General features: G+C 36.7%; 1 protein-coding gene across 1 annotated transcript in view; it reads left to right on the plus strand.

The window, feature by feature from the left end:
- The window catches only part of RP1 (RP1 axonemal microtubule associated), a 413,345-nt gene that overhangs the window by 101,842 nt on the left and 290,505 nt on the right, over window positions 1–20,998 (plus strand). Inside the window, exons 9-12 of the mRNA XM_066266133.1 lie at window positions 6,515–6,590; window positions 7,460–7,536; window positions 7,641–7,672; window positions 7,839–7,968. Of these exons, the coding sequence (XP_066122230.1) occupies window positions 6,515–6,590; window positions 7,460–7,536; window positions 7,641–7,672; window positions 7,839–7,968 (315 nt within the window). The remainder of the gene's footprint in view (window positions 1–6,514; window positions 6,591–7,459; window positions 7,537–7,640; window positions 7,673–7,838; window positions 7,969–20,998) is intronic.

A 20,998-nucleotide genomic window follows, 5' to 3' on the forward strand; every position in this document is an offset into this window, starting at 1 on the left:
TGGAAAGACAATTTAGAAAGCTCAAAAAACAATTTAATGAACAAAAAGATTACTTCACTAAGGAAATTGAAACCATAAAAAGGAATCTGAGATGAAAAACTACATGAACTGAAAAACAAGGTATCAAGCTTAGCTAATAGAACATGCCAGATAGAGGAGAGAATTAGTGAATAGAAGGCAGGCAACTACAGATAAGAGAAGAGAAGAGAGACTCACAAGTTAAAAAAAAAGAGAGAGTCCTACAGGAATTGTCTGACACCATCAGAAAGAGCAACATAAGAATAATGGGTATATCAGAAGGAGAAGGGAAAGAAAAAAAAATGGACAATATATTCAAACAAATAATTGATGAAAATTTCCTAAGCCTGTGGAAAGAATTAGGCCTTGAATCTAAGAACCAAACAGAAAACCGAGTTACCTTAACCCAAATAGATCTACTTTAAGGAACATCATAATGAAATTATCACAAACCAATGACAATGAAAATATCCTCAAGGCAGCCAGTAAAAAGAGTATAACATATAAAGGAAGGCCCATTAGGCTATGATCAGATTTCTCAGCAGAAACTACAAGCCAGAAGAGAGTGGACCCCAATATTTAAAGTACTAAAAGAGAGAAACTTCCAGCCAAGAATACTATATACATCAACGTTATCCTTCAAATATGAAGGGGAAATAAAAACATTCACAAATATAGAGAAAATGAGGAAATTTATCACAAAAAAACCCCCAATTCAGGAAATACTAAAGAGGGTTATTCGACCCGATACAAAAAAACACAAAACCAAACAAAATCACAAGTAAAAGCTCCAACAAGATCAAAATAAAAACAAGAATAATCTGTGACAAATGGCCACCAGATATATAAAAAGATGCTCATCTTCACTTGCTATTAGAGAAATGCAAATCAAAACTACAATGAGATACCACCTCACACCTGTTAGATTAGCTGTTATCAACAAGACAGGTAATAATAAGTGTTGGAGAGGATATGGAGAAAAAGGAGCCCTCATTCACTCTTAGTGAGAATGTAAAGTAGTACAACCATTATGGAAGAAAGTATGGTGGTACCTCAAAAAATTAAGAATAGGACTACCGTATGACCCAGCAATCCCTCTAGTGGGTATATACCCCCAAAACTCTAAATCATTGGTACATAAAGACACATGCAGCCCCCTATTCATCGCAGCACTGTTCACGGTGTCCAAGCCTTGGAAACAACCAAAAAGCTCTTCAATAGATGATTAAAGAAGATGTGGTACATATATACTATGAAATACTACTCAGCCATAAGTAATGATGACATAGAATCATTTACAACAACGTGGATGGACTTTGTTAACATTATACTAAAAAAAAACTAAAAACTGTATGATTTCAGACATTGATGGGACACAAAATTGAGACTCATGGACATAGATTAAAGTGCAGTGGTTACCAGGGGGATGGGAAGGGAGGAGAGGTAAATGGTGGTGGGAAGTGAGGGGCATAAAAAAAAACCAAATAAAAGATGGCAGAGGACAATTGGACTTTAAGTAATAGGTATACAACGTAATTGAATGTCAACATAATCTGGAGATGTTTTCTCTATATCTATGTACTGTAGTTAATTAATGTCACCCCGTTAAAATTGTCTAAATAAAATTATAAAATTTAAAAAAATGTTCCCAGGTACCTTTTTCCTAAAAAAAAAAAAAAAAGAAAGAAAGAAAGAAAGAAAAAAAAAAAACAACAAGAAGAAGACAGCCATCCAAATGTGGTTCATATCACAAACAATAGCTCTTACAAGGATTTAATATCTAAAATATATTTAAAAAACTCACTAAGCTCAACCACAAACAAGTAATTTAATTAAAAAATGGGGACAGGACCTGAAAAGACCTTTCTCCTAAGAAAATATACAAATGGCCAACAGATATATGAAAAGATGCTCATCTTTGCTAGTAATTAGAGAAATGCAAATCAAACCTACAATAAAAAAACCACCTCACTTGTGAGATTGGCTATCAATAACAAGACAGGTAATAACAAGTGTTGGAAAAGCTGTGGAGAAAAAGGAATTATTATTCACTGCTGGTAGGAATGTAAACTGGTTCATGCATTATGGAAGACAGAATGTGTGTACCTCAAAAATTAAGAAGAGAATTCTCATATAACTCATCAATTCTTTCATGGGGCATCTACTCAGAAAACTTAAAAACATTGTTTCACAGACATATGTACTCCCATGTTCTACCCAGCATTATTCACAGTGGCCAAGACATGGAAACAACTAAAGTGTCCTTCAATAGAGAATTGGATAAAGAAGATGTGGTATATATATACAATGAAATACTACTCAGCCAAATGAAATGATAGTCCACTGCCATTTACTACAACATGGATGGATTTTAGAGCACTATACTAAGTAAAATAAGTAAATTAAAAAAACTAAGCAGTATATGATTTCACACAGAGATGGAATATGAAACTAAGGCTCATGGATATAGGTAAAAGTAAAGTGGTTAAAGTGGCCAGAGGTGTGTGTGGAAGGGGAGTAAAGAGGGTTAAATATTTATATATGGTGCCAGTAAGTGATTTGACTTTGGGTGATGGGCACACAATGCAATTAATACTCTAAATGCTATCAAAATGTTTATCTGAAACTTATGTACTCTTATTGATCAATGTCATGTCATTAAATTTAATTTTTAAATAATGAAAAGAAAAAGTATAGACCAAGTTATCTTTTTTTCTTTTTTTTTAAAGCATGTGCTGGAGTTAGACACAGTTTCACTACGTTTTTATCCATTTTCTTAAAACCAGAACAATACAAAATAAATATATTAAATGCTAAATAATGTTTTGAATAATATAAACTATTTATTATATGTATTGTGTAAGAAAGTAGCACATTTCAGTAGATTTTTATATGACTCTGACTCCTGTTCTTCCTGCTTAATCCTCTATTGAACAACCTGGTTTTTGTCAGAACTTTGATTTTTTTTCTTTTTTAAATTAAGTGATAAAAGGGGAGGCAGAGAGACAGATTCCCACATGCATCCCAACTGGGATCCACCCGGCATGCCCCCTATGGGAGGTGCTCTGATCATCTGGGCCATTGTTCTGTTTGGCAACTAAGCTCTTTTTAGTGACTGAGGCCTGAAGCCAGGAAGCCATCCTCAGCTGGTGGAGGCCATCTCTCTGGAATCAGTTGAGTCATGGCTGTACGAGGAAGAGAGAGAGAGAAGGGGGAGGGTTAGAAAAACAGATGGTCACTTCTCCTGTGTGCTCTGACCAGGAATCAAACTCAGGAGTTTCATGTGCTGGGCTGACACTCTACCAATGACCTAACTGGCCAGAGCATCTTCTCTAGTTCAAATGCAGTTCTGGGTCTTTCTATTTTTTCTTTCTCTTCTCTTCTCTTCTCTTCTCTTCTCTTCTCTTCTCTTCTCTTCTCTTCTCTTCTCTTCTCTTCTCTTCTCTTCTCTTCTCTTCTCTTCTCTTCCCTTCTCCTCTCCTCTCCTCTCCTCTCCTCTCCTCTTCTCTTCTCTCTTTTCTTTATTTTTGTGTGTATTTTTCCAAAATTAGAAGCAGGGAGGCACTCAGACAGACTCCCACATGCACCCAACTGGGATCCACCCAGCATGCCCACCAGGGGGCGATGCTCTGCCCATCTGGGGTGTTGCTTTGTTGCAGCTGGAGCCATTCTAGCGCCTGAGGTGGAGGCCATGGAACTGTCCTCAGCACCCAGGCCAACTTTGTTCCAATGGAGGCTTGGCTGCAGGAGGGGAAGAGAAAGATAGAGAGGGAGACCTGGGTCTTTCTTACATATGGGGAAAATGTGTTTTTCTTATAAAAGTAGATAATATATTTTTATATAAATATATTAAAACTAATCACTAATTAAACCTATTAATTTATAAAAATTTAAAAAGTCAATACCCTTCTCTTTTAAGAATTTTTTATAGATTTCTCAGTAGCTCACAGATAGAAAAGCTATGATTAGACAATGGGTTACTCTACAGCCATAAAAAAAGAAGGTAACCTTAATTTTGTGACAGCATGTATGGAGCTGGAGAACATTATGCTAAGAGAAATAAACCAGTCAGAGACAGACAAGAACAATATGATTTTACTCATATGTGGAATCTAATGAAGAAAATGGGCTAACAAGCAAAATAGAGACAGACTCATACGTAAAGACAGCTGACAGCTTCTGGGTGGAGGACTGGGTGAGGGGAGTAGAGTGATTGACCAAAAAAAACCCAAGAAACCCCTTATGGATGCAGACAACAGTGTAGTGATTGCTGGGGAAGAGAGGTGGAGGAGGATAAAAGGGGATAAGTGATGATGAACGAAGACTTACTTGGGAGTGAACACACAGTACGGTGTACAGAGATATGTTGTAGAATTCGGCACCTAAAACCTGTATAATTATGTTAATCACTGTCACCCCAATAAATTCAACATAAAATATTAAAAAAGTAAAACCCATTTCAGAATTCTGGTAATATGTTATTTTTTCTTAAAGGAGGCAAGTTATTCATAATTTTTTGGTAACATTTACGAATGAAGTGAAATAAAGCATTTTGAGGGATGATGCTTCAGGCAAAGGGAACAGAATGTATAAAGGCATAGAATCATGAATATTAACAATTGAGGGCAGAGGTTTTCAGAATGTGATTCCTGGATCATCAGCATTGCCTGGAATCTTGTTAAAAATTTAGTTCTTTGGGTCTTTTTATAATGATAAATTATTTTGGTTTGCTTGGGGTTGGCCTGGTTTTAGCATTGTAGATCTCACATCCTGAGAAACCTCTCTGTCCTCTGCAACCTGGTTCAACAGTTAGTCACCTTAGGCCTCACTGTGTCAGAAATTCAGTATGGGACCCAACAGTCTGTGCTTTCACAATCCCTCCTGGTAATCCTGATACATGCTAAAGCTGGAGAACCATTGATCTAGGTCAGTGGTCCCCAACCTTTTTTGGGCCACGGACCAGTTTAATGACAGAAAATATTTTCACGGACCGGCCTTTAGGGTGGGCTGGATAAATGTATCATGTGACCAAGACAAGCATCAAGAGTGAGTCTTAGACAGATGTAACAGAGGGAATCTGGTCATTTTTAAAAAATAAAACATCATTCAGACTTAAATATAAATAAAACGGAAATAATATAAGTTATTTATTCTTTCCCTGCGGACCGGTACCAAATGGCCCATGGACCAGTACCAGTCCATGACCTGGGGGTTGGGGACCACTGATCTAGGTAATATCAGGAGTTTGGCATTGTTCATTGATGGGAGTATGTGATGAGGGATGAAGTTGAAAAGTAATGAAAGATCAGGCAATGAAGACCCTTATATTCTTTGTTAAAGAGTTTTTTATCCAGCAGTTGAAAAGTATTAACTCATCAAGTCAAGGACTCTTAATTAAAGGAGGATATATTTTGAGCTGGCTCTTTGTATAGCTAAAACCACTATAATTAGTTAAAATATTTTATTTTATCTATAAATATAATTAAATTGTATTTTAACCAATTCTAATTTGAATATTAGTGTAAAATTAATCATTTAAATTAAGATCATTACTTTCATGTGTTGTTGTGATGACAATGACCTACTTGAAGTAGCAAACCTGTTGTTTGGTTCCTGTTCCTTACATGGGGCATCACTTGTAGTGATAACAATGAACTACTAGGAGAAGAGGCAACAGCCCTGATCAGAAGACCAAAGGATTGAAACCCTGTCTCCAGCCTTACTCAGATATTTATTAGCCAGTACAAATAACTCAAGGAAGCAGATAGAAGAAGTTTTCAAGGGCTGAAATTAAGGACAGGGAACATGCTGACTCCTAACTTCTGTTCTGAGACTCTAAACATTTTCTGTTGCTGAATCTTATTCTGCTGTATTGATGTTTCCAGCACGCAACATTTTCAGTATGAGCCAGAGAGGCCCCTGGGCTCTTCACTCAGGGCTTTTGCCCTAGGGCACCTCACTGTCTCCGATTGTTATTCTAACTCTGCATATTTTGATGGCATATTTTACAATGTGTACCAGCTCAGTCTGTGTGCTTGGATAGAATTTCTGAATGACTATTCATTTTCTAGCTTATCAAAACAGATATAAGAACTTTGTAACTCTTTAGCTTTATAAATACAAGAAATAAAAAGTATTTTGGAAATAGTTCAGATATATATTATTTGGGAGATGTTATGTCCAAGATTAGAAATATGCTTATGAAATCAAGAGCAGTTTGAGAATTGTTCTATTTTTAACTATTTGGAAAGTCACATTGAAATATGTAAAATAAAACATGAAGCCTTGAAATATACTGTGCTTTTGTTACATGAATAAGAAATATTTTTAAAGGCTCCTTAGAGCTTACTTCTCTATGTCTTTACTTGAGATATTAAAGCTTAAAGGTACCCAAGGCCTTTATATATTTTTGGAAACGACTCTTTCTCAAAACTTCAGGTAATACGTGGACCATACATATTCACACCACATTTTTCTTTCTTTAATTTGTTTCTAGGAAATGGCTGGTTTCTTGAAGATGTTGTAATTAAGGATCCCACAACCAACCATGAATATTTCTTCTTCTGTCACAGGTTTGTACGTGTGCTTTTACATTGAATAAATTCATTTCACTAGTCAGTTCCAAGTTCTGGAGAAATGGATAGCTAATTCAATTATTCTTTGTTATTTGTACTTTGCTGGGTAAATTTTTTGAACATTAATTTTAGGTACTGATCCTTCTATTTAGAAAGATATCCATTATATTTACCATCATTTTTTTTTACCATCATTCCTGATGGTATAAATTTAAATGTTTCTTGGGAAATTAAGATAGATTTTTAAAATATAATTTCTCTTTACATATTAGTAAGGAAAATGAAAGTCTCTGTTAAGAAAATATATTCCCATTGGACTAGGTCCCAAATTGTTTCAAAAATAAATGTATATAACAAATGTTGCACTTGGCTTTTTATAAAACAAGGACATTGCTGACCCACTGTCATCAGACCTTGATTTTCGAATTATTTTCCCTATAGTTGTGATAGATTTGCTCTCTCTTTCAACATTTTCCTGCCTCTTTTCCCATGTAACCAATAATAGTCCTTTATGAAATAACTGAGATTGTTTGAACTCTAATTGGTAGGAAAAAAGCAGGATAAGATAATTGTTCCAGTGGATAAAAAATGTATGACCTAGGCAAACTGATTGAATAGTGCACCTGTTCATTAAGGGAAACCATATTTTATCCTTACTTGCTAGTAGCTTCTTCTACCTCCCCTGCACTCTCATAGTCATTTTAAGCATTTCCTTTTCCATTTGCTACTCTGCTTTTGCCAACTGGATACCTATGTGTTTTTTTTTCAATTTCCATTATCCATTATTTCTGGCTTCATTATATAATTCCACATGGTTAGTGTAAATGGAAAGCCAGAATATCCTCAGTACACTTTTCTTTCCACAGATGGCTGGATCAAGGGGAAGATGATGGTAAAATTGTCAGAGAACTATATGCCAGGGATAACAGTATCATCTCTGCAAGTAAGTGACATGTACACACATTTTTTGAAAAACTCTGTTTTATGATGATAGAGAAAACCATGACATTGCTGAAATTAATGGTCCTCTTTTCTTTATATCCTCAGGGCAGAAGCTAGAGCTTAACAGAAAGGAAATGGTAAGATTTTACTTTAGTCCTTAAATTATTTGGTACAAACAATGTTCAAATAGCTATTTGATGTGTTAAAAAAAAACAATATATAATGTTTAGTAAGGGATGTTTATTGGTAACTTTCTTCCCTTTGTCTTTTCATATTGGTGTTTTGTTTTATTTTTCTCTTTAGTGGGCTGCAGAAAGCTGGAAGTTTATGAAGGGTAATACTCTTCAATTCTACAACAGGCTTACTCAAGGGTTTGTCCGTCTTCATCCAGATGGCACAGTTGATGCAGTTGGAGAGAAGACAGACAAATATGGTAAAGTCATTGGACAAAAGCATGTAGTACTATGGCAATTTTGGGAGCTGGATAAAGGAAGATTTTTAGATGGCAATTTAATTTACAGTTTTTCTGCTTTACTTTCATATGGCTTTACATCAGTATTGGGCCATTTAAATAATTTACTATCTGTATTAATACAAATGATCAGTACATGATAGGCTTTAAATCTGGGTAGACAATGTCATTATGAAGAATGTTACACCATGAAAAACATGTTTGTTGTTACTTAATTGAAGAAAAAAATGTGGGCTATTAACTTTTCATAAAAAACTGCAATATAACTTTTACATGGTATGCTCATTTAAGGAATTAGTTGATTCTACTAAATACTGAGTGCCTATTCTGTTCAAAATACATTATTTATATGATAAATAATTTGAGGTCCATATAAATAAGACATTATTCTGAATTCCATAGCTTCAAAATATAATGATGAAGACAAACATATACAAAAATCATAATGTTTGTAGCTGGTGTCATAATAAAGGTACAAAGGGAAACTAGACAAACATAAACTATATTTGATGTTTCAAATCAGTATGTCATGAAGCCATGACTGTAAGAGTTAAAGAAGGAGTGAACTGATAGTGATAGGCCTTTGAGTATAAACCCAAACCTTGGAATCATGTTAAATTTATACCTTTACAATTTTTTTTAAGTGAGAGGAGGAGAGATAGTGAGATAGACTCCCACATGCACCTCGACCAGGATCCTCTCCCTGGGAACCCTATCTGAGGCCGATGGAATCATTCAAGCTATCCTCAGCACCTGAGGCTGATGCACTCAGACCAACCAAATCATCTTCAGTGCCCAGGGCCAATGCTTAAACCAGTCAATTCTCTGACTGCAGGTGGGGAAGAGGGAGAGGAAGGGGACTGGTAAGGGTAGAGAAGTAGATGGTTGATTCTCTTGTGTGTCCTGACTGGGTATCGAACCTGGGACATGCATATGTCAGGCTCTATCAACTAAGACAATCAGCCAGGCCCAATATATTTTCACTATTTCTTTTTCTTTTTTTTGTGTGTGTATTTTTCTGAAGTGAGAAGCAGGGAAGCAGAGAGACAGACTCTCCATATGCACCTGTCTGGGATCCACCCAACATGCCCACCAGGGGTTGATGCTCTGCCCATCTGGGCCATTGATTTCTTGCAACTGGAGCCATTCTAGCACCTGAGGCAAAGGCCATGGAGCCCTCCTCAGCACCCGGGACAACTTTGCTCCAATAGAGCCTTGGCTTTGGGAGAGGAAAAGAGATAGAGAGAAAAGAGAGGGGGAAATGGTGGAAAGGCAGATAGATGCTTCTCCTGTGTGCCCTGGTCGAGAATCAAACCTGGGACTTCCAGATGCCGGGCCAATGCTCTACCACTGAGCCAACCAGCCAGGGCCTACTTTCACTATGTAAACAAGATTTTCCTGCTGCATCTATGAATATAAATTTTCTGTAGAATAGTCCTCATTATACATGTTTGCTTTCCACAGTTTCAGTTACCTGTAGTCCAAAAATATTAAAAGAAATATTCTAGAAATAAACAATTAGTAAGTTTTAAATCACATGCTATTCTGAGTAGTGTGATAAAATCTTCCATAGTGTAGATTTTCCCACTCAGGATGTGAACCATTCCTTTGTCCATCATGTCCATGCTACATACGCTACCTGCCTGAACTGTCTGGGTTATCTGATTGTTGTGGTATCATAGTATTTGTATTCAAGTAAGTCTTATCACACTTAATAATAGCCCCCAAACCATTCATTTAACTTTCATTACACTATATTGTTTTATTTCATTTTGTTGTTAGCTTTTGTTATTAATCTCTTACCCTGCCTAATTATAAATTGGTTTTTCATTGTTATGTATCTCTAGCAAAAAAACTTTGTATGTATAGGATTTGGTACTCTCTGTGGTTTCAGACATTGACTGGGGGTCTTGGAACATTTTTCCATGGATAAGGGAGAGACTACTGTACTTTGTTAGACACAGTACTGTTTCAGTACCTCTAGGATGTGCTGGACGGAGATGCTAACCAACATATCATTCCTCAAAATGTAGTTCCCTTCACCTTGTGTTAGAGATCCCAGGGAATAATCCAACCTCCTTATTTATGAAAATATGTAGAAGTCTAAGAATACTTCCTAGTAGCCTCTCTTTTCAAAATTAATCTATTCCTCAGACATTTTTATTACTTATTGGTTTCTACTTGAGATCACTTATCTTCCTAGATCAGTCACTGTGTCCCTTCATATCCTATTCCCTGCAGTTTTTGCTGCCAATGCTTATGTTCTTTTTCCTTGTTCAATATGTTAGAATGTATTTTTAAATATGGTCACAAAAGTATCTCCCATTGTTAAACTAGAAACTGAAGGATCTAAGTTTTATCCTACTTGCAATAAACATGACAGGAGAGTCAAACAAAGATCAAGACCATTTATTTCACATAGTCATTGTTTCCCCAAATCCAAATCCCACAGTATCATGAAGTGAAGGTCCTGATGGTACCTACATGTGTGGGTAGGTGCATTAAAGCAAAGCAGAGAAATTAAGAAAGTCTCATCTTTTATAGGGTTACTCACCCTTCCTTCTAGAGAAAGAGAGAGAGAGAGACAGAAAGAACCTATCTTTATTCTGGAATGTAAGCAAATCTTCTACAGGGAAGAAAAGAAGGGTCTTCACCTTTACGCCACTAAGATTAGGGGGGGGGAGAGAGAGAGAGAGAGAGAGAGAATCATTCCTAACCTGCAGCCAGCACCAACTGCCAGATATGTGAGTCCCTATGTAGACCAAACTAATTGGTAAATGATGAAAATAGATAAACTCTTACCCTTAAGTGGTTTCTAGCATCTTTATATGGTAGAATGAGCAATCCTTAAAAGAGAAAGGTGTGGAATAGTAATTTTTCTTGACATAACTGGCATTTTTTGCAACAGGAGTTCTCATTAATTAGAATTGCTTTGAGGAGTGACGTCACGGAAATGGCGCCGTGAGAAGCGCGACCGACAGCTCTCCCCTAAATCACAACAAATTTATCAACTAGAAACAGAAAAATTTATCCTCGGAGCATTCCGGAGTTCCACACAAACTGAAAGCAAAAGGACTGTTATCACTTGAATCTGAGAGACGAGGGTGTGGAGGAAGCTACCGCAGCGACGCTCATTCAAGCCGCCAGGGAGTGCGCCTGCGGTGAATCAGCCCATATACTTGGGAACCACAAGCCGCCGCGAGCGGCCGACCGCGAGCTGCCGCGAACCCCCGCGAACCCCCGCGAACCGCCACCGCGAGCGGCCGCCAGGAGCCCCCGCGTGTGCGCGCCCGGTCCGGTTGAGCACTGCTGACGTTCCCAGCGGCCCGCACACTGCGAGTGGGGGTCGCCGGCCACCAGTGCCCGGAGCGCCCCATTCGCGCACGTGCCTTGGGCATTCCACGCGCCCAGGGCGCCCTACTGGCCCGCACACCCAGGGGGCTCCATTATCCTGCGCCTGGTGCGGTCCAGCCGCCAGCGGCGGGGCGAGCGGGAGAGGCTTGGGAGATTCTCTCCGTGGGCGGGGCACCTCACCCAGCCATTCAAGCTAACAATCAAGCGTTGGGGGAGGGGCGCGTGCAGGCAGCCTAAAATACCTTCGGAAACACAGCTGCGACCCAATCACTGAAATTAGCTTAACCCATAAAATCTGCGCACCCTCGGTTCTAATTGATAAGATCTCTCTCAGTTCAGCGATCCAAGACAAGAGGCGTGATATTTTTTAGTGCCTCTCGCTAAAGGGGCGGGGGCAACTTCTGATTGATAGAGCCTCCATATTCAGGGATAAACGCTAACAAGAAGGACTTGGCAGATAATAAGGTCTATACTACACTAGTCGTAAGCAGAGACTAGTGCCTCTTCTTCCCTGCAAAAACAGGCTACAAAGTGTGGAAAGCCTGGGTTGAGAGGTCCAACTAAATGATAGGCGCTGAACAGTCACCTTGACAACAATTGACTCCCACCCCTGCCTGATTACACTGGAGGCCCTGACTCTCAGAGCCTTTCCCAAAGCCTTGCACTGAGTGGGGATAGAGTGGGGATTTCCCAGCTCTTTGAGCCTCTTACTCCCCAGGCAGAAGCAGTTGCAGCCTTATAGCTGGATCACCAGGCTGCTAATTCAGAAAGGGGGGACTAGGAGAGAGAATCCAGGAAAGCAAACTCTCTCATCGTTGGACCCTGCAAACGCCAACAAGCCTTTACTTCCAGCAAGACTAAAGCCAATTATATGACATTGCCATAGAATCCCATCAACTGCAAATCCCTACCTAAGAGTGACACAGGGGCAGAGCCTGGGGTACAGAGTCACCGACCAGGAAGAGGGAGAGAAAAGAAAAAGGAAGAAGTTAACCTCTCAAAATCAAGAAAAACCCACAGACTTTACAACTTGATCCATTAATTTTTTTTGTTGTTGTTGTTTGTTTCTTCTATCTTTTTGCCTTTATTTCCTCCACCTCGGTCCTCTATTCTCTGCCCATCTTATGCTTCCCCTTTCTTGAACTACACTACCCATGAGTATTGCATTTTATTTTTCTTCTTCATCCTCACCCTCCTTTAAGGTTATACTCCAAAACACTTAACTCTCACTCTCTCCTCTTTTGTTTTTTTTTGTCTTGCTTTATTTTGTTTTTTTCTCCTCCTATTTTATTTCTTCCTTCGTTTTTCTCTTTTTCTTATTTTTTCCTTTCTATTCGTTTTTTCTTTTCTCATTTTACTTTCCTCCCATATAATCCTCAATCACGAACAAATTAGTTAATTTGGGACTCAAGGCTTTTTTTTGGCTTTATTTCTCTTTTTTGCTTTTGTTTTTATTTTTTTTTCTCTTGTTTGTTTATTTTTGTGGCATTTTGGGTCCTCCCAACCCAAGGTCTCCATTGTATTTAGTTTTCGCTCCACTTAATACAACAGATTTTTACTTATTAATTTTATTTTTTCTTCTTTATTATTCTCTTTTGGTCCTTTTTTCTGATTCCCTCTTATCCCTCTCATTATATCTCTTAGTTGACCATCACTTACAAGCAAATCATCTTATGCTTGTCTAAGATTTTCTTCTTTTTTTTTTTTTTTTTTTTTTTTTTTTTTGCATTTAGTAGATCCCTACTCCCTTTTTTTGCCCCTTGAACTCTTCACCCCAAATCAGGCCCTCCATTATAGGCACGATATTTCCCTGAGGAGGGGAGAGGAGGGAAAGAGAAGAGAGAAAAAAAGGGGGAAATAATTATTACTGTTTTTTTTTTGTGGGGTGTTTTACCCTTTTTTTTTTCTTTTTACTCTTTATTAACTCTAATTAGTGCTATCAATAAGACCACCCTCAGATGCCGATAAGAAAGAGGAAATCGAATATTATGGATACAAAAGAAAGAGAGGTAACACAAATAGATGTGGAAAAATCTATGGAGAAAAGACTTAACATATTGGAAGCCTTGGAGCTAAATGACAGAGAATTTAAAATAGAAATCTTAAAAATACTCAGAGATATACAAGAAAACACAGAAAGGCAATATAGGGAGATCAGAAAACAGCTCAATGAACACAAAGAATATATTACCAAGGAAATTGAAACTATAAAAACAAATCAAACAGAAATGAAAAACTCAATTCATGAGCTGAAAAACGAGATAACAAGCTTAGCTAACAGAACAGCCCAGATTGAAGATAAGATTAGTGAAATAGAAGACAAACAACTTGAGGCACAACAGAGAGAAGAAGAAAGAGACTCAAAAATAATAAAAAATGAGAAAGCCCTACAGGAATTGTCTGACTCCATCAGAAAGAATAACATAAGAATAATAGGTATATCAGAGGGAGAAGAGAAAGAAAATGGAATGGAGAATATACTCAAACAAATAATAGACGAGAACTTCCCAAGCCTGTGGAAGGAACTAAAGCCTCAAATTCAAGAAGCAAACAGAACACCAAGTTTTCTTAACCCCAACAAACCCACTCCAAGGCACATCATAATAAAGATGACACAAACCAATGACAAAGAAAAAATTCTCAAGGCAGCCAGGGAAAAGAAGAGTACAACATATAAAGGAAGGCCTATTAGATTATCATCAGATTTCTCAGCAGAAACTCTACAAGCTAGAAGAGAGTGGACCCCAATATTTAAAGCCCTGAAAGAGAGGAACTTTCAGCCAAGAATACTATACCCATCAAAGCTATCCTTCAAGTATGAAGGAGATATAAAAACATTCACAAATACAGAAAAGATGAGAGAATTTATCAACAGAAAGCCCCCACTCCAGGAAATACTAAGGGGGGTTTTCCAACCAGATTCAAAGAACAAAAGAAAACAACACCACAAGTAACAGCTCCACCAAGAACACAATAAAACCAAACTTAAACTGTGACAACAAAGGAAAAAAAGGGGGGAGAGGATGGAGATTAACAGTAGCAAAGGATGATGAAGTGCAGAAATACTTATAAGATAGGGTACTACAATGAATATGGTAGGTACCCTTTTCATTACTTAATGGTAACCACCCTTAAAAAAACCACCACAAAAACACTTGACTTAAAAAAGGTAGCAACAGAGGAAAGAAGTATGGAACACAAACAAACAAAAACAAATGATAGAAAAACAAAAGAGAAGAATCAAACTAGATACAAAACTAACAGAAAGCAATTTATAAAATGGCAGTAGGGAACCCACAAGTGTCAATAATTACACTAAATGTAAATGGATTAAACTTACCAATAAAAAGACACAGAGTGGATTAAAAAAGAAAATCCAACTATATGCTGCCTACAAGAAACACATCTAAGCAACAAGGATAAAAACAAATTCAAAGTGAAAGGCTGGAAAACAATACTCCAAGCAAACAACACCCAAAAAAAAGCAGGTGTAGCAATACTCATATCTAATAATGCTGACTACAAGACAGAAAAAGTACTCAGAGACAAAAATGGTCATTTCATAATGATTAAGGGGAAGTTGAATCAAGAAGACATAACAATCCTTAATATATATGCACCAAACCAAGGAGCACCAAAATATATAAGACAGCTACTTATTGACCTTAAAACAAAAACTAACAAAAATACAATCATACTTGGAGACCTCAATACACCGCTGACGGCTCTAGATCGGTCATCCAAACAGAGAATCAATAAAGATATAGTGGCCTTAAACGAAATACTAGAACACCTGGATATGATAGACATCTACAGGACACTTCATCCCAAAGCGACAGAGTATACATTTTTCTCTAGTGTACATGGAACATTCTCAAGAATTGACCATATGTTGGGCCACAAAGACAATATCAGCAAATTTAGAAAAATTGAAATTGTACCAAGCATATTTTCTGATCATAAAGCCTTGAAACTAGAATTCAACTGCAAAAAAGAGGGGGAAAAACCCACAAAAATGTGGAAACTAAACAACATACTTCTAAAAAATGAATGGGTCAAAGAAGAAATAAGTGCAGAAATCAAAAGATTTATACAGACAAATGAAAATGAAAATACGACATATCAGAATCTCTGGGATGCAGCAAAAGCAGTAATAAGAGGAAAGTTCATATCACTTCAGGCCTATATGAACAAACAAGAGAGAGCCGAAGTAAACCACTTAACTTCACACCTTAAGGAACTAGAAAAAGAAGAACAAAGACAACCCAAAACCAGCCGAAGAAAGGAGATAATAAAAATCAGAGCAGAAATAAATGAAATAGAGAACAGAAAAACTATAGAAAAAATCAATAAAACAAGGAGCTGGTTCTTTGAAAAGATCAACAAAATTGACAAACCCTTGGCAAGACTCACCAAGGAAAAAAGACACAGGACTCAAATAAATAAAATCCAAAATGAAAGAGGAGAGATCACCACAGACATCATAGAAATACAAAGAATTATTGTAGAATACTATGAAAAATTATATGCCACCAAATACAACAATCTAGAAGAAATGGATAAATTCCTAGAACAATACAACCTTCCTAGACTGAGTCATGAAGAAGCAGAAAGCCTAAACAGACCAATCAGCAGGGAGGAAATAGAAAAAACTATTAAAAATCTCCCCAAAAATAAAAGTCCAGGTCCAGACGGTTATACTAGTGAATTCTATCAAACATTCAAAGAAGACTTGGTTCCTATTCTACTCAAAGTCTTCCAAAAAATTGAAGAAGAAGCAATACTTCCAAACACATTTTATGAGGCCAACATAACCCTCATACCAAAACCTGGCAAGGATGGCACAAAGAAAGAAAACTACAGACCAATATCTCTAATGAATACAGATGCAACAGGAGTTCTTTTATGTGTAATAATTACTTTCAGCATTACTTTCTGATATTGTTCTTAGTGTCCCCTAATTCATACTCATGAATCAGTTTTTCTCTGCCTGGAAAGTGTGGCAATGAACAGTGCTGACCTGTGTACATTTCTCAGGAGAATATTTTAAGAACCTGTCTCTGAAATATATTGGCTTATAATTTTCACTCCATAAAACAATGTTGTTTTTATCATCATGCACTGATTTTTCTATCTAGCTATGAAGCTGGTTATGAATTTGTCTATTTCCATACTCAGAGAGTAAGAATGCTCATTTCTCTGAGAGCTACTAAACCATTTCTTGGCAATACAGGACTTAAAAGCAGACACAAAGAATAAGAAGATCTTTGAAGTATCATAAGGAGCTTTATTTTATGATCTTAAGCTCATAGGTATTAAAAACAATACTGTAGCAACATTGACAATGAAAATCACAAAGAAATCTTTTTGTCTTCAGTGTGGAATTATAGAAATAAAGGAGGTACAAAACACCAAAGAAATTCAATTTTTAACTCTTAACTCTCGATAGCTTTATGTCAGGATCAGTTTCACAAACTTCCAATTACCCCAAATTTTAAAAGAGTTACTATAAAATATAGTTCACATAGTTTCCTAATTTTATAGCAGTATTCTTTCAGAAAAAAATTACAATCTAAATTCAGATTTATTTTATGTATATTCCTAAAAGGTTAAGCATATTTTTTAAAATGTACAACATATCATGTTACTAGAAGTTTCTAATGTCATTATTGTTCTCTATATTGTCTTTACAGATCTATGTAAATAATTGTACCAGGTTTTGTTAGTGGGTTTTTTTATTTTTGTTTCTGGAGTGTTTATTTGGTGTAATGTCAGAATAGGGCATATGGAAGAGGTACTTACATATTTCAGTGTAGAAGTTTTAAAATATGTTAGCAAATTACTTGGGATTGCCCTCTTCAAAAGGTGGGGCCTGGAGTATGGCTAGACTAAATGACTCTCCTATAATAAATAGAATATGGTGAAAGTGACTGTGTGTGACTTTCAATACTAGGTCATATAAGGTATTACAGATGTCTCCTGTACTCACTCTGATGGAATCCAACTACCATGTTATGAGGATATTCAAGTATCCCTATGGAGAGGCCAATTTGGTAAGGAACAGAAGCCTCTTGCCAAAATAGTGAGCCATTTTGGGAGAGAGTTCTCTAGCCTCAGTCAAGCCTTCAGATGACAACAACCATAACCAACAACTTGATTGCAGCCCCACAAGCATCCAAGTGTCACCCAGATACATTGCTCCCAAATTCCTGACCTACAGCAATTTTAAATTAATAAGTATTTGTTTTAGACCAAAAAAGTTTCAAAGTAGCATTTTACATAGCAGTAGATCACTAATATATCAGTCAGACACTGTTCTGTAAGATAGCTGCTCTTGGCATCTTCTCATACTGGGCACTATGATGGCTTCCACCTTCCCTTTGCACTAAGTTATGGCCAGGAGTGAAAAGGACAGTATCTCTTCTATATTTAATCTGAATTCTTATCTTCTTTGTTGTGGTACACTGGTCCTGGACATTCAATGCAGCTTTTCTACCCTGAAAACTATAAAACATTTTTGTAAGAAGTTAAAGAAGACCTAAATAAATGGGAAGAAGTCTTGTGTTTATGGATTAGAATACTTAATATTACTAAAAGACAGTACTCCCCCAAATGATCTACAGGTTCAATGCAATCCTTATCCAATCTTTACCAAAACCCCATAGCTTTTTCTACAGAAATGGAAAAGCTAATTCTAAATTTTATATGAAATTGCAAGGGAACTTAAATAGCCAAAACAATGTTGAAAAAGAAGAACAAAGTGGGAAGACTTATATTGTGTGATTTTAAAAATCACTACAAAGCTATAATAATCAAAACAGAATGGTACTGGCAAAAAGATAAAGGTATAAATTAATAGAATGGTATTTTGTGTTCTTTTGAGATGATCAATAAGGTGAGACCACAAGAAGAGACACAGAAATGGCTCAGAAAAACATAATTTATTATACTCACAGGCCCTAGAGATAGGCTGCATAGCATGGCACTCACATAGGACCACGTAGAATAACACCTAGGTGGTCAAGATACAGAAGAGAGAAGGGAAGAAACACTTATGCCCGTTTTGTGGTTTCCACAGGACAGAGTAGGGTAAACAGTTTAGGATTTGTTAATTTGAATAATTTCAGTTAGCTTTGGGCTAAAAAGGTGATTTCTAGTTGTATGATTCTTGATCTTGCAATGAATAAGGCAGGGGAATATTGATCCATGGAATGCACAGGCAGAAAGAGGTGGTATGGCTCTGGACTGGTTAGCTTGAATATCAAAGGTATGCTGTAGCATGTGCCTTGTGCTATCTCTAAGAATTGAATAACTCTTAGAGAGTAGTTTCTCTTCCAGACAGAGAGGTTTTTAAAATGTCAAATCACAGTGTACAGAACAATTAACTATATACAATGCAAGTAGAATTGAAAGTCTGGAAATAAACCTGCACATCTGTGGTTAATCTATTTTTGACTAGGGTGCTAAGCCTATTCAATTGAAGAAAGAAAAATCTCTTTAACAAATGATATTGGGGCAACTGAATATCCAAATGAAAAATAATAAAGCTAGTCTACTACTTTATACAATATACAATTTAACTCAGAACTGCAAACTCTTTGTAGAAAACATAGGCGTAAATCTGTAGATTTTTGGAATAGTCATTAGTTTCTTAGATACAATATTAAAAGCACAAGCAACAAAGAAAAATAAATTAGACATCATCACGTTAAAAACTCTTGTGCATCAAAGAATACTATGAAAAGATGACAAAGTAACCCACAAAATGGAAGAAAATATTTGCAAATAATCTATCTGATAATGACTTAGTATCTAGAAGAATATATAAAATGCTCCTAAAGCTCAACAACAAAAAGATGAATAACCTAATTTAAAAATGGGCAAAAATCTGGAAGAGATATTTTTCAAAGAAGATATATAAATAGCCAACAAATACATGAAAAGATTTTCAAAGTTATTACTAATAGGAAAACACAGAACCACAACAAAATACCATTTAAAATCCACTAGGATGGCTATAATAAAAATAACAGGAAGGAATTGTTGGTGATGGTGTGGAGAAGTTAGAATATTCATAAATTGCTACTGGGAATGTAAAATGGTTCAATTGCTTTGGAAAGCACTTTGATAATTCATTAGTAAACATGGAATTACCATATGACCCAGCAATTCTACTTCAAGAGAAGAAAAATAAAAACTTATAAATGAATGTCTATAATGCTATTTATGATAGCCAAAAGATGGAAACACCCAAATGTGCATCAACTGATAACTATATAAAAAATGTGATATATCCATCCAATGGAATATAATTCAGCCAGGAAGAAAAATAAAGTACTGATACATGCTACGACATGGATAGATTGTAAAAACAAGCAGCTGAGAGAAGCCAAACACAAATGACTACATATTGTATGATTTCATTTATATGAAATATCCAGAATAAGCAAATTCATAGAAACAGAAAGTAGACAAGTAGTTGCTGAAGAAGAAGGCAGTGGAAAATAGTGATCTACTACTTAATGGATACAGGGTTGCTTTTGAAGGATTAAAATGTCTTGCTGAATTGTACACTTTAAAATGGTTAAAACAGTGAATTTTATGTTATTTTACCATGATTTTTTTTTCTTAAGTGAGAAGTGAGGAGGCAGAGAGACAGACTTCGACATGAGCCCCAATTGGGGTCCAGTGGCAAGATCCCTATGGGGCGATGCTCTGTTCATCTGGGGCTGTTGCTCCATTGCTCAGCAACCAAGTCATTTTAGAGCCTGAGGGAAGGGAAGAGAGAGATAGAGAGAGAGAAGGAGGAAGGGAAGGGTTGGAGAAGCAGATGGTCATTTATCCTATGTTCCCTGAATGGGAATTGAACCTGGGACAGCTGATGTTGTACCATTGAGACAAGTAGCCAGGAACTTTACCATGATTTTTAAAAAAGAATTAATGAGCCATTGTACACAATACAACAGTAGGGATACAACTCACATTTGTAATTGTTATGGATTTATACTCTATTAACAATTTCCTAACAAAAAGGCAGTAAAGTATGGAATCCATAATTCACATCATGACTTGAACTAGTTCTATATAAAAGGAATTGGAATTGGAAGTAGGTTTTAGGGAGAGTCGAGCTCTAGAATCTTGTCATGGAACTTTGTCCTTTCCCCTTTCTCTACTGGAGGAGAGATATGGCATTCCCATGAAGTTCTGAGATGTGCACGAAAAGCACATGTTGTTGGGAGACAGTTCTTCCTGACTGTTTCACATATCTACTCTATCTGGGTCTTCTGTGCAATGTTTCTAGAGACACTTTAAGAAAGTTTGTGTAAGATGTTATAAAATAAAAGAACATCTTCCTCTGAAGACCGGCAGGGATAGTAAAGTCTCCTTTCTTTTCTCCCAAAATATTTGTTTTCTAATTACGGTAATAAAGATGATATCTCCCTGTGGGCAAAGATGGGGCAGGTTTGCCAGCAGCCCTTAATAAGATTGAGAGTTTCCAAAATCTTAAGTCCCTCCAGTTATGACCCCAAGCCACTGTGTGGGCAACATTTACCCAGTCCCACTCTGCATTGTCCCCAAGGACTAAGGGGTTAAGGGAGTTAATATAAACCTGAAGCTCTTGTTGCCTGATGTGCTG

The sequence above is a fragment of the Saccopteryx bilineata genome, chromosome 3 (assembly GCF_036850765.1).
Source record: "Saccopteryx bilineata isolate mSacBil1 chromosome 3, mSacBil1_pri_phased_curated, whole genome shotgun sequence".
NCBI lineage: Eukaryota > Metazoa > Chordata > Mammalia > Chiroptera > Emballonuridae > Saccopteryx > Saccopteryx bilineata.